Below are 15726 nucleotides of genomic sequence, written 5' to 3'. Positions count from 1 at the left end.
CTTGCACACGGCGAACGGTCTACCCGACGGGATGCCCGAGTCACAAGGCATTTCCGTCTGGTACTTTTAGCGTTTCCTTTCGTAATCTAATTCCATCAACATCATCCGATTTATGTCGACCACACTGCGTTTTCCTCGTTTTTTTTTTTTTCGTTGATGTTTATCTTATCTCGTTTTCTCAAGACACCGTTCATTCCTTTGGACTCCTCTTCCAAGTTCATTGTTGTCTCTGACAGAATGAGTGTCATCGACAAACCTTTAAGTGTTAAGATACAGCAAATTAAAGCATTATCCAAAGTGTGTAATTTACCGGTCGAGATAAAATGAGATAAATTGTGCTCTAATAGCTGTGTAATAAAATGGAAATAAAGATGTTAAATATTAAACTTAAATGTTCAACGATCTAGTATTAGAGAGCTGCATGGTCTTCCCACATCGTGGCCACATTTGCTTACGTCTATAGCAATGAATGCATGTTCCGTGACCATGAACGCTTGCTCACAGAACGGGCGGAAAATTGTCTATAAATTTCGCATTTCGCAAGTATTTTTATTAATTGAGAACTGATCACTTAGGTGGATATAAATCCAGATCGTCTCCACCACATACATGACTTCAGTTTTCTTTGCCTTATGTTAGACCTGTAGCGATTCACCAAAGCTAAGTAATTTCTACTTTTTAGCGTACAGCAGTGGTGGAGTGGTTACTGTCATTTATCGACGAGCGCTCTTTAAACTGGGTGTTAACCTCTCTTCACGTTTAATCACTGTAGAACTTAGCCCACAATTAAATTTATAGATACCAGACTCTGAAAAATATTTCTTTTTAGTTGGTATATGTCTGAATAAGCATTGCAAACGCTCCTGTTTCAGTACCTTGTTCTCAATCTTGTATCTTTGATAACAGTACATAAATACGGGCATACAGGAAGTTCGATTTTTTTTCCGTTACGATGTATCCCTGATTAACATCATTGTTTCATCAGGATTGGGAAATATTTTCTTTTCCTTTTTGTCTCCAGCAAGTCCTGAGAAAGCCACGATCATTTATTCACCGCAGTTGCGGACCCACTTTCACTGAAGACCATCTCATTCCATCCATTCTTCCGCTACACCTATTGATGTGAAGCCCTATAGTTCAGGCAACCCAAACGGCATCTTTGTGTCGGGGTTGCCACCTTGCTGAGAAGGCAGGCGCTTGGGGCCCTACAGGTGCTGATCAATCCCAATGAGAATCGTCCCTGCGCAATTCGCCGAGAATACAGCGATCCTTACCAGCAGCCACAGAGACGATGCAGCGTGGAGCGATACCACGCCTTCAACGTCAGCTTACACTTATTTACGTACGAACAGCAACAAGACACATTACCCTGAATGCATTGTTCACTCGCCGTATCATGCAGCATACGGAGACTTCTTTTCAAGAACCATGTTCAAGGAAAACGAAACAACACCGTGCACCTGTTTCAACATTTATAACCACTGCTGTCGATTAAACATCTGAAAGTGAGGACCCATCTAAGCCTCTACCAAACAACGATCCTACTGTCTATATTTTATAGATGCCCCTCCTGAGGGATTACCTGTAACAACAATCTCAAACCGTTGCAAACTCTACAAAACCGATATCTACTGTCAATCCTATGAGTACCTAGATGGGCAAATATCAGCCATCTCCATCAGCAACTGCACGTGGAGACCATCAGGGAAGTAATCGTATCATCCACACAAAAACAGCTCGCTATCACTGACGCACTAACGCCCACTAAAAGACGATTGTGCGGAGTTTGTCAACCCTGAGATGTGGCATCGCATCAGAGTTCCCCCGCGCCAGCATCGAGGCACTCCAATGACATGACAGAGTAATGTATGCTTGTAAACAAAAAGCGAGTAAAACGAATGTAACTTTGAAACATCCTGGCAGATTTAAACTATGTGCCGGACCGAGACTCGAACTCGGGACCTTTGCCTTTCGCGGGCAAGTGCTCTACCGACTGAACTACCCAAGCACGATTCACATCCCGTCCTCACAGCTTTACTTCTGCCAGTACCTCGTCTCCTACCTTCCAAACTTTACAGAAGCTCTTCTGCGAACCTTGCACAACTAGCACTCCTGAAAGAAAGGATATTGCGGAGACATGGCTTAGCCACAGCATGGGGGCTGCTAGTTCTGCAAGGTTCGCAGGAGAGGTTCTGTAAATCACGTTCACAGGAACTCAGTCCGTCACTTCACCTGATGATGGTGACATGTATGATCGCCGAAATATTGTGCCCGTTGGACACTGTAGACCGGCAGTACACCCGTGGATATTTTAATTATCAAAGACGCCGGGAGAAACTCAAGAATCACAGCTTCTGTAAAGTTTGGAACGTAGGAGACGAGGTACTGGCAGAAGTAAAGCTGTGAGGACGGGGCGTGAGTCGTGCTTGGGTAGCTCAGTCGGTAGAGCACTTGCCCGCGAAAGGTAAAGGTCCCGAGTTCGAGTCTCGGTCCGGCACACAGTTGTAATGTGCCAGGAAGTTTCATATCAGCGCACACTCCGCTGCAGAGTGAAAATCTCATTCTGGAGCATGTAACATGAAATGGAATAAAGTAATCAGAGCTTGCAGAGGTTGTAGGACGGAGTGTTCAATACCCTTCTCACGCAGAAATAAAGTGATAATTACTCTTTCACCTTTTTACACCTAGAAAGTCCATCCACGACGTGGTAGTACTTGCGTGAAACCATACAAAAAAATAATAATAAAAAAATTGTCAATTCCATCCATTCGTCCGCTGCGCAAGTGTCACAAACTGATGTGAATCCCTGTAGTTCGGAGCAACCCACACGACGTCTGTGTGCCGCGGGTTGCCAGCGATAGCAGGCGCTCGCCAGCATACGTGGCCGATCTGCCGATAGAGAGGCGAGCTAACAAGTTGGTTGGTAGGCGGGTTGTTAGACACAAGATGTTTTCTTACCGTCGGGCAGCGAGGAGAGACAGTACTCCTCCAGCTCGCGGCACGTCTCTTCTCCCGGCTGCACCAGCTGCACCGCCACGTTGAGCGGTTCGTCACGGAAGAAGAGGCGCCGCAGGAACGAGATCATGCGGGGGCCATCCTGCTGCGTCAGGGGGCGGATCTCGTAGCTCATGGGGGTGGCGGGGGCTGTGGCGGACATGGGCGTCGTCGGCGGCGACTCCAACTGTACACAAAAAAAAGAGAAAAACCTCACGTTAATTTCGGGTCGTACAAACAGGTTTCGACATTGCTACGGCATCACCAGGACATAGTCGATACCCACGTGCTGAATCAAGGATTGCGTTCGGGTGGAATAAAGGGGCCTTAATGGCTCCTTACCTCCCCTCCTCCCCTAAAAATTAACATTTTAGGCGAAACGCTGATATTTCACACAGCGATTTCATGTATGATCACAAGTACCAGAAGAGTCCTATATAGTGCCGAATTTACCACTAGATATCAAGAGAAATGGTCACGTCGCTACAGAACGGGAAGGGGAGAATTGTGAGTGGAGAATCACCAACAGCTTCAAGGTCAGTCGAGAATAGAGTGGCACTCTGCGAAAACTACGGTTCTGTCGTTTTATTACAGTACATACATGATGTAGTAAACTGTAGGATTACTTGGAGTATTGGTAGAATCGATAGGGAAAGAAACATAAATGAATGTCTGAACGAAAAACTGGGAGCCGACGACTTCCCCTTGTTTGTTGTTTTGTACATAATGAATCCCGCACGTCGTTAGTGTTAGTCCATTGTGGTAAATCCTTAAAAAATATAAATTGCATTTTATAAGCAATAAAAATTAGTTGACGACGTAGCTTCTGTGCTTTTATATAACCAAAAAAATCACTTTTGACGCAAATGCTGAAATATAAAAAAATCTATGCAATTATTGTTGTTATTTTGTGCTCAATGGAACGTTCCTCATAATCATCAAAGACAGGAGCTTCCTGTTACTATTGATAAGTGCGAATGTTATTTGTGGATAACAGAAACATGTTTTTGTGTCTTGCTTAGCGCTACCTTTATTCTTTTTCAGGAATTTGTGTTTTCTAGTGCTGCTCTGTATTGCTTTTTCTTTTTACTACAATACCCCTCTGTATCACAGTACAAAACAACTATTTTCGAATATAATCTTAATTAAACAATAACAGTTTCAATTTTGCTACAAATACTGTTTATTTCTATGTAACAGCGGGAGGAAAGCTATATAGAACATACATCATCCATAGATTACGCGGCCCTTTGTACCTGAAGAGCCAAAGAAACTGGTATACCTGCGTAATATCGTGCAGGGCCCCCGCGAGCACGCAGAAGTGGCGTAGTACGACTTGCGATGGACTCGGCTAATGTCTGAAGTAGTGCTGGAGGGAACTGACACCGTGACTCCTGCAGGGGGTGGAGATCTCTTCTGAAGAGCACGTTGCAAGGCGTCGCAGATGTGCTCAACAATGTTCATGTCTGGGGAGTTCGGCGGCCAGCGGAAGTGTTTAAACTCGGAAGAGTGTTCCTGGAGCCACTCTGTAGCTATTCTGGACGTGTGGGGTGTCGCACTGTCAACAGCAAACTCATACCTTTCGAATTTTATCAGCAGGTTTTATTTCATGTACCAGTTGCAATGTATAGGCACACAACGTAAGTCTTTTGCGCACAACATCATACGCAGTACCTTTAGGCACTCATAACTTGTAGACTACGTCGGGCTCTGAACACGCGAAACACGGATCTATTCAACATCTTCAGAAGTTCTCGGTGTACCGGGCGATTTTGCTTTTAAAATAATACTGGTTTCATTTTGATTTTCTCCATACTGGATGAGAGGTCGTGGTTATGAATGTCAATGTTAAAGAATATATCTGCTCAACCACTTGTTTATAGTGTAAAACATAAGATTGACGCGTTTCGGAAGTCAAGCTTCCGTCATCAGAATAATAAAAAGTAAAACAACCTGTTAAAACTCGCTAAAATGGAACATGCACCAGGCACAATAAAACTGATAATAAAATTAAAACATCGTGGCTACTTCCCTTGTTGCAGCCGTGTCTTCCAAGGTGCATCTCCACATAGTCGTCAAAATATAAAAAAAAATCTCTAAAATGGTGTCGCCTATGGTGTTCAACATCTAACCACATGGCTCTCTCCTCTATCGTCGTAAACCGCCCGTGCGTCTTCGTTGATACCACACACCACGTAGCCAAATACGACACTGAAACAGGAGTGAGCGCACGCGCAAGTAAACAAGGAAGTCACAGAGATGTCTATACAAAAAGATAACGTATGCACGTTCCAAGGACCTCATGAAATGATGGTATCCTACCAATTGCTAAAAATGTAGTTACTAAAAGAAACCAGTGAAATGTTTGAAAAAGTAATTTGTATCACCAGTTAGCTGTTCATTCAGTGTGTTCTGATTATTCATGTTATGTATCGTAATTTCCAGTTCAGGATCTCGTTATTTTACATAGACAGGACAAAGGCAAAAAGTTGGATCTACTAGAACAGCTGGAAATTACGATACATAGCGTGGATAATCAGAACACACTGAATGAACAGCTAACTGGTGATACAAATAACTTTTTCAAACATTTCACTGGTTTCTTTTAGTAACTACATTTTTAGCAATTGGTAGGATACCATCATTTCATGAGGTCCTTGGAACATGTATACATTATCTGTTTGTATAGACATCTCTGTGACTTCCTTGTTTACTTGCGAGTGACCTCACTGGCGTTTCAGTGTCGTGTTCGGCTACGTGGTGTGTGGTACCAACGAAGACGCACGGGCGGTTTACGACGATAGAGGAGAGAGCCATGTGGTTAGATGTTGAACACCATAGGCGACACCATTTTAGAGATTTTTATATTTTGACGACTATGTGGAGATGCACCTTGGAAGACACGGCTGCAACATGGGAAGTAGCCACGATGTTTTAATTTATTATCAATTTTATTGTGCCTGCTGCATGTTCTATTTTAGCGAGTTTTAACAGGTTGTTTTACTTTTTATTATTCTGATGACGGAAGCTTTACTTCCGAAACGCGTCAATCTTAGTGTTTTACACTATAAACAAGTGGCTGAGCCGATATAATTTTTAACACTACCGGTTTCCTTGAAAGACTTTAGCCATTGACAGATAGTTTTTGCTGCAGGTAATTCACGACCATACTGACGTCTAAAATTACGTTGCACTGTTGTATCTGACTCAGTTTGCACGTGCCAAATAACACACTGCGCTTTCTGTTGCAGAGTACACATTGTTGCTGAGTTGCTCTGCACTGCGCTGCAAGCACGCCTGGAGTGAACTGAGGGAACAGAGGAAAAAACAGCCCTGCTGTCGTCTCAAGGTCAAGCAGACCTCCCAACTGCAGAGGAGTCAAACTTGGAGAGTTGATGAATCAAACACCACGAACTAGAATAGTCTATGTCACTTTGTACAGATTCTAGGACACATTAAAACTAGGGAGTTCTTTTTCAAACATACGGTATATGTTTATACAAGTCACTGGGAGTTCCTACGTATAATGGTGGTTTCGAGCAGAAAACGTTGGTACTCGAAGAGTTAAGAAATTTGGGGCGGGTGTACTCGCTTTACCCTAATTACTCGTAATCGATAAGGGATAGCGAAAATAAGCGGAGGCTTCTACAGAATAACGTCATACAAGATGGAAGAGTTGTCAGATTGTAGTCCACAGGTGAGACTTTTGTGTCTGCGTGGAGCTCTGCGAATATCTTTACTGCAGACACAGCGACAGAATTGATTCGACCCTGAAAGCCGTCTGTGGCCTTGTATTAGATCGTGACCTTGAGGGACGGTGTTCGCAAGCTGCAGGTAATTGCTCCCCGCCCCCCCCCCCCCCCCCCTCCCTCGTCCACTTTTCTCTCTCTCCTACCTGCGGTTACCAATTAGCCAAGCACACTGCGCCGACGAGCGTTTTTCTGTACACGTAACACCGTCCAGAGCCGACCCACTGATTTTGTAACGTAGTTAAATTCTGTCGTAAGGAATGCAAATGTAAGCTAACGCGAAAAATACACTACTGGCCATTAAAATTGCCACACCACGAAGATGACGTGCTGCAGATGCGAAATTTAACCGACAGCAACAAGATGCTGTGGTATGCAAATGATTAGCTTTTCAGAGCATTCACACAAGGTTGGCGCCGGTGGCGACTCCAACAACGTGCTGACGTGAGGAAGGTTTCCAACCGATTTCTCATACACAGACGACAGTTGACCGGTGTTGCCTGGTGAAACGTTGTTGTGATGCCTCGTGTAAGGATGAGAAATGCGTACCATCACGTTTCCGACTTTGATAAAGGTCGGATTGTAGCCTATCGCGATTGCGGTTTATCGTTTCGCGACATTGCTGCTCGCGTTGGTCGAGATCCAATAACTGTTAGCAGAATATGGAATCGGTGGGTTCAGGAGGGTAACACGGAACACCGTGCTGGATCCCAACGGCCTCGTTTCACTAGCAGCTGAGATGACAGGCATCTTATCCGCATGGCTGTAACGGATCGTGCAGTCACGTCTCGATCCCTGAGTCAACAGATAGGGACTTTTGAAAGACAACAGCCATCTGCATGAACAGTTCGACGACGTTTGCAGCAGCATGGACTATCAGCTCAGAGACCATGGCTGCGGTTACCCTTGACGCTGCACCACAGACAGGAGCGCCTGCGATGGTCTACTCAACGACGAACCTGGGTGCACGAATGGCAAAACATCATTTTTTCGGATGAATCCAGGTTCTGTTTAGAGCATCATGATGGTCGCATCCGTGTATGGCGACATCGCGGTGAACGCACATTGGGAGCTTGTATTTGTCATCGCCATACTGGCGTATCACCCAGCGTGATGGTATGGGGGCCATTGGTTACACGTCTTGGTCACCTCTTGTTTGCACTGACGGAACTTTGAACAGTGGTCGTTACGTTTCAGATGCGTTACGACCCGTGGCCCTACCCTTCATTAGATCCCTGCGAAACCCTACATTTCAGCAGGATAATGCACGACCGCATGTTGCAGGTCCTGTACGGGCCTTTCTGGATACAGAAAATGTTCGACTGCTGCCCTGGCCAGCACGTTCTCCATATCTCTCACCAATTGAAAACGTGTGGTCAATGGTGGCCGAGCAACTGGCTCGTCACAATACACCAGTCACTACTCTTGATCAACTGAGGTATCGTGTTGAAGCTGCATGGGCATCTGTACCTGTACACGCCATCCCAGCTCTGTTTGACTCAATGCCCAGGCGTATTAAGGCCGTTTTTACGGCGTGAGGTGGTTGTTCTGGGTACTGATTTCTCAGGGCCTATGCACCCAAATTGCGTGAAAATGTAATCACATGTCAGTTCCAGTATAACATATTTGTCCAATGAATACCGGTTTATCATCTACATTCCTTCTTGGTGTAGCAATTTTAATGGCTAGTAGTGTATTCGTCATCCATCACAAAAGAGTACACTCACCAACTATCGAGCGCAGTGAATGTTGAGAAACTGGTACTAGGGGTCATACGACAACCCATCTCGACGTCACGGCAGTGCAATGGTGCGTATGTGCGAGTCGATCGGCTGGAACCGGTGCAGTGGTATGGATGGCCGTGGAGACGTGACGATATAGCAGAACACAGGCGTCGTGATCTGTCGTGCCCACCACCACACCGTGTATGAAGAGTGCTTTATTTGTTGGTGTATAAGCTCGGTGATCAATAAGCAGACGAAGTTAAGAAATTCAGCTATCTTTGGAAGCAAAATAACTTAAGGTGGACGAAGCATGGATGACATTTACGTGGCGCTGGGACGAACACTGACCTCCTTCCAGGTACCTGACTCCAGACCTGCGTTGCATACAGCTCACTTCGCAGTTGCCTCTCGAAAACCGGTTCGGATGAACCTGCAGGTTCTGACACACGAAACTACTACTGGGTTCGAAACCGATCGTCATTGACAACACATGGAGGCCGTTACTGGTCCCTGCGGATAAGGATCTTTTTTCGAGTACTGTTAAACACAGCCACACACGTACACATTCCCCCTCCCCGCCCCCCGTCTATATATACTGAAGAGCCAGAAACACTGGAACACCTGCCTAACATCATGTAGCCCCCCCCCTCCCGCCCCCTCACCACACCCCTCGAGCACGCAGAAGTGCCGCAGCATGACGTGGTATGGACTCGACTACTGTCTGAAGTAGTGCTGAAGGGAACTGAAACCATGAATCCTGCAGCGTTGTCCATAAATCCGTAAAAGTACGACGGCTGGAGATCTCTTGTGAACAGCTTGTTGCAAGGCATCACAGATATGCTCAATAATGCTCATGTCCGTGGAGTTTCGTGGCCAGCGGCAGTGTTTAAACTCAGAGGAGTGTTCCTGGAGACTTTCTGTAGCAATTCTGCACGTGTGGGGCGTTTGCATTGTCCTGCTGGAAATGCCCGAGTCTGTCGAAATGCACAATTGGCGTGAATGGATGCAGGTGATCAGACAGGATGCTTACGTACGTGACACCTGTCAGTCGGATATAGACGTATCAGGGGTCCCATATCACCCCAACTGCACACGCCCCACACTGGTACAGAGCCTCCACCAGCTTGAACAGTCACCTGCTGGCATGCAGTGTCTATGCATTCATGAGGTAGTCTGCATAACCGTACGCGTCCATCCGCTCGACACAATTTTAAATGAGTCTGGTCCGGCCAGGCAATTTGTTTCCAGTAAGCAACAGTCCAATGTCGGTGTTGACGGGCCCAGGCGAGGCGTAAATATTTGTGCCATGCAGTCATTAAGGGTACAATAGTGGGCCTTCCGCTCCGAAAGCTCATACCGATTATGTTTCGCTGAATGATTCGTACGCTGACACTTATTCATCAATAAGCATTGAAATCTGCAGCAATTTGCCGAAGGTTTGCACTTGGGTCGCGTTGAACGATTCTCTTCAGTCATCGTTGGTCCCATTCTTGCAGATCTTGTTCTGTCCGTAGCGATGTCGGAGATATGATTTTTTACCAGATTCCTGATATTCACATTCGTGAAGTAGTCGTACGGGAAAATCGCCACTTCATCAGTAACGCGGAGATGCTGTGTCCCATCGCTCATGCACCGACAATAACACCACGTTCAACTTCACTTACATATATATATATATATATATATATATATATATATATATATATATATATATATATATATATAGTTGCCCCTGCAACTACTGAAAAGGCTGCTTCCCCTCTTCAGGAACCACACGTGTGTCTCGCCTCTCTTGTGGTTGCACCTACGGTACATGTATCTGTATCGCTGAGGCACGCAAGCCTCCCCACCAACCAAGGTCCATGGTTCATGGAGGGGGGGGGGCACTTGGAAATATACTGAGTTAATTGTACTTTGGTCTTCTCCTGGCATTCTAATTACAAAGAACGTTAGATCAGCAGCGCAGGGACCTCTATCGGGATATTCGCATTGGTAACGAACTTGTATTTTATACGTTGCTGTATCAAGGCAGAGGCCGGAACACATCCAGCAAATAATTAAGTGTAGGAATGAAGAGGTTGGCACAGGAGATGAAATCACGGTGGGCCGCATGAAACCGGCGAGAAAACTTATATATATATATATATATATATATATATATATATATATATATATATGCGGCCCACCGTGATTTCATCTCCTGTGCCAACCTCTTCATTCCTACACTTAATTATTTGCTGGATGTATTCCGGTCTCTGCCTTGATACAGCAACGTATAAAATACAAGTTCGTTACCAGTGCGAATATCCCGATAGAGGTCCCTGCGCTGCTGATCTAACGTTCTTTGTAATTAGAATGCCAGGAGAAGACCAAAGTACAATTAACTCAGTATATTTCCAAGTGCCCCCCCCCCCCTCCATGAACCATGGACCTTGGTTGGTGGGGAGGCTTGCGTGCCTCAGCGATACAGATACATGTACCGTAGGTGCAACCACAAGAGAGGCGAGACAAACGTGTGGTTCCTGAAGAGGGGAAGCAGCCTATTCAGTAAGTTGCAGGGGCAACAGTCTGGATGATTGACTGATCTGGCTTTGTAACACTAACCAAAACAGCCTTGCTGTGCTGGTACTGCGAACGGATGAAAGCAAGAGGAAACTACAGCCGTAATTTTTCCCGAGGGCATGCAGCTTTACTGTATGGTCAAATGATGATGGCATCTTCTTGGGCAAAATATTCCGGAGGTAAAATAGTCCCCCATTCGGATCTCCGAGCGGGGACTACCCAGGAGGACGTCGTTATCAGCAGAAAGAAAACTGGCGTTCTAAGGATCGGAGCGTGGAATGTCAGATCCCTTAATCGGGCAGGTAGGTTAGAAAATTTAAAAAGGGAAATGGATAGGTTAAAGTTAGATATAGTAGGAATTAGTGAAGTCCAGTGGCAGGAGGAACAAGACTTTTGGTCAGGTGAATACAGGGTTATAAATACAAAATCAAATAGGGGTAATGCAGGAGTAGGTTTAATAATCAATAAAAAAATAGGAGTGCGGGTAAGATACTACAAACAGCATAGTGAACGCATTATTGTGGCCGAGATAGACACAAAGCCCACGCCTACTACAGTAGCACAAGTTTATATGCCACTAGCTCTGCAGATGATGAAGAAATTGATGAAATGTATGATGAGATAAAAGAAATTATTCAGATAGTGAAGGGAGACGAAAATTTAATAGTCATAGGTCCCGAGTTCGAGTCTCGGCCCGGCACACAGTTTTAATCTGCCAGGAAGTTTCATATCAGCGCACACTCCGCTGCAGAGTGAAAATCTCATTCTATGCGTGTTTTATTCGTCTCTGATTCCATTGATAATTTTTGGACAAAGTTCGTTCAAACTCTGAAAGATATATACGTTAAAAGTTACTTCATAATTTCGATGATGATGACGATGATTTTGGTTTGTGGGACGCTCAACGGCGTGGTCATCAGCACCTGTACAAATTTCCAATCTTTTCACTCTTCAGTTTCACCACTTTTCCTGAATGATGAAGAAATCATGAGGGAAACACAAACATTTTCTCCCGACTCGGCTGGGAAACGAACTCGGGAGTCCGAGATCCAGTGGCATAATTTTGACGATGATGCTGATGTTGGTTTGTGGAGCGCGCAACATCGAGATCATCAGCGCCCGTACCAGTTCTCAGTTTGTCTAGTTCCAATCTCGTCGCTTCCCGAATGATGACGAGATAATGAGGACAACGTAAACACGCAGTCCCCGGGCGGAGAAAATCCCAGACCCGGCATGGAATCGAACCCGGGACCCCGTGATCCAGAGGTAACAATTCTAGCCGCTAGACCACGAGCTTTGGACCATAATTTCGTTCCAGGCCTGTTGACGGTATGTAGAATCTGATCAAAACATCCGACTGGAGATGGGGAGGTTTGTGGCAGGTTTTTCAAATTAGATAAATTCTAAATTAAAAGAGTTTTCGCTGAAAGTTCGCAGTGTATTTGTCATCAGAGTCGTATATATGCCCGCGCGGGATTAGCCGAGCGGTGTAGGGCGCTGCAGTCATGGACTGTGCGGCTGGTCCCGGCGGAGGTTCGAGGCCTCCCTCGGGCATGGGTGTGTGTGTGTTTGTCCTTAGGATAATTTAGGTTAAGTAGCGTGTAAACTTAGGGACTGATGACCTTAGCAGTTAAGTCCCATACGGTTTCACACACATTTGAACATCGTATATACGTGGGACGTGTTATTTTGTGCCCGGAGGCACTGGTGTTTGTTTTGAGAGATGCTGGACACGTGTACGGAACTGATTGCAACACGAACGTCGCCACTTTTGAGTATGCAAATTGCCGACCCCGTGCACTCAGAAAAACGCGGCGCAGCTGTTTCGCAAACTGCAAAAACCGGCGAGTGCGCCGAATCGCAAATCTGCGCTCATGAATACGGGACGCGCTCCGCAGTGCCGTATACACCAATGGCCGCCAAAACCACCAACACTGTTTCCACGCTGCATCCGTTTCCACGTTCTGTTTATAGAAAGGGGAAAAGGCAAAGGCAGGTAATGCGAATTTTGTCTGCCAGCTATGACTCTGGAAAACCGGACTGGAAATATCGTGAATGTGGAAGAACAGCTAAGCACGCATTTTAATTTGGTACATATACAATATATTTTTCTTGTGAAGAGTCTTCTGCCGGGTCTGATGCGGCTGTTTCATCTCCTGCGCCAACTTATTCATCACAGAGTAGCATTTTTATCCTATGACCTCAATTATTTGTTCGACATATTTTAACTTCTGTTTTCCTCTACAGCTCTTGCTCTGTACTGTTCCCCACAGTACCATGGAAACTATTTCCTCATGCCTTAAATGATGTCCTATCATCCAGTCCCTTTTCCTTATCAGTGTCTTCGACATGTTTTTTTCTTCACAGCTTCTCCGGACAATCTCCTCACTCGTTATCTTACCAGTCCATCTAACTTTCACCATTCTTCTGTAGCTGTACAGTCCATATTTCATTACCATACAGCGCTGCTCTCCAAAGGTACATTCTCAGAAACTTCTTCCTCAAATGAAAGCTTATGGTTTGTACTAAGAGACTGTTCTCGGTCACGAACACCCCTTCTACCATTGCTATTCTGCTTTTGATGTCCTCCTTGCTCCGTCCATCATGAGTTACTTTGCTGCCTAGGTAGCAGAATTCATTCACTTCGTTTGCTTCGTGATGCCTACTTCTGACGTTAAGTTTCTCGATATTCTCATTTCTGCTGTTTATCACTACTTTCGTCTTTCTTCAATTTGCTCTCTATCCATATTCGGTACTCATTAGACTGTTCAATCCATTCAACAGATCCCGTAATTCTTCTTCACTTTCAAAGAGGACGGCAATCTTATCACTGACATCTGAGGTCATCATTCCCCTAGACATAGTACTACTTAAACCTAACTAACCTGAGGACAACGCACACATCCATGCCCGAGTCATGACTCGAACCTGCGGCGTAGCAGCAGCAGCCGCTCGTCCATAGCGGCCGTCTGGCATCCTTTGACCCTGAATTTTAATCCCGCTCCTGAACTTTTCTTTTATTTCGGGCATTGGTTTTTCGATGTACAGATTGAACAGTTTAAGCGAAGGCTACATCACTGTCTCGTCTGCTTCGTTCGTAGTCTTTCATTCTTATTTTTTATTATTTTTTTTCTTTCAGGCAAGAATATACTACGAACTACCCATCTTATGCCTTTTTTTCTGAGAATTACGAACATCTTGCACCATTCTTCACCGCCTAATGCTCTTTCCAGGTCGACAGACCGTATTAACGTGTCTCGTTTGCTTTTTAAGTCTTGATCCCATTATCTGGCGCACGGTCACCTTTCCGAAAATTCAGACCGATCGTATCTAATAGGTCCTTAATCTATTCTTGCAAATATTACTGTTTGCAGCGATTTGGAATACGCTATAATTCTCGTACTTTTCCGCCCTTGCTATCTTGGGAATTATGTAGATGATATTTTTGCTGAATTCTGTTGGTTTATCACCAATTTCAAGGACTGTATACATCAACTTAAACAGTTGTTTGGTTGTTATTTCCTCTAGTGCAGTTATAAATTCCGAGGGAATTTTATCTTATGCCTTCTGCTTGATTTCATCGTAAGTCTATCAAAGCTTTTTCAAATTCTGACTCTAATACTGTATCCCCTACGTCTTCCTGATCGACTCCCAATTGTTCTTCCATCAAGCCAATAGACAAATCCTCGTCCTAGTAGAGGCCTTCCACGTACACTTTTTGACGGTCTGCTCTCTCCTCTGCTTTCAACATCCTCAATACTGACGCGTTCAGCGGAGATTGTTTTGACTTGTCGTTGTATTGAATCACTCCTTCCAGCGATCATCTCTTCTTCATTAAAATTTTATTTCTGTGAGGATGCACAGTTTCTATATACACTCCTGGAAATAGAAAAAAGAACACATTGACACCGGTGTGTCAGACCCACCATACTTGCTCCGGACACTGCGAGAGGGCTGTACAAGCAATGATCACACGCACGGCACAGCGGACACACCAGGAACCGCGGTGTTGGCCGTCGAATGGCGCTAGCTGCGCAGCATTTGTGCACCGCCGCCGTCAGTGTCAGCCAGTTTGCCGTGGCATACGGAGCTCCATCGCAGTCTTTAACACTGGTAGCATGCCGCGACAGCGTGGACGTGAACCGTATGTGCCGTTGACGGACTTTGAACGAGGGCGTATAGTGGGCATGCGGGTGGCCGGGTGGACGTACCGCCGAATTGCTCAACACGTGGGGCGTGAGGTCTCCACAGTACATCGATGTTGTCGCCAGTGGTCGGCGGAAGGTGCACGTGCCCGTCGACCTGGGACCGGACCGCAGCGACGCACGGATGCACGCCAAGACCGTAGGATCCTACGCAGTGCCGTAGGGGACCGCACCGCCACTTCCCAGCAAATTAGGGACACTGTTGCTCCTGGGGTATCGGCGAGGACCATTCGCAACCGTCTCCATGAAGCTGGGCTACGGTCCCGCACACCATTAGGCCGTCTTCCGCTCACGCCCCAACATCGTGCAGCCCGCCTCCAGTGGTGTCGCGACAGGCGTGAATGGAGGGACGAATGGAGACGTGTCGTCTTCAGCGATGAGAGTCGCTTCTACCTTGGTGCCAATGATGGTCGTATGCGTGTTTGGCGCCGTGCAGGTGAGCGCCACAATCAGGACTGCATACGACCGAGGCACACAGGGCCAACACCGGGC

The 15726-nt window shown here is 45.8% G+C and overlaps 1 protein-coding gene across 1 annotated transcript in view; it reads right to left on the bottom strand.

Moving 5' to 3' along the window:
• Positions 1-15726, bottom strand: part of LOC124550955 (arylalkylamine N-acetyltransferase 1-like) — a 266302-nt gene that overhangs the window by 26187 nt on the left and 224389 nt on the right. Inside the window, exon 2 of the mRNA XM_047125770.1 lies at positions 2959-3181. Within this exon, the coding sequence (XP_046981726.1) occupies positions 2959-3181 (223 nt within the window). The remainder of the gene's footprint in view (positions 1-2958; positions 3182-15726) is intronic.

Source organism: Schistocerca americana, chromosome 9 (assembly GCF_021461395.2).
Source record: "Schistocerca americana isolate TAMUIC-IGC-003095 chromosome 9, iqSchAmer2.1, whole genome shotgun sequence".
Classification (NCBI taxonomy): domain Eukaryota; kingdom Metazoa; phylum Arthropoda; class Insecta; order Orthoptera; family Acrididae; genus Schistocerca; species Schistocerca americana.
This window is presented reverse-complemented; position numbering and strand designations above follow the sequence as displayed.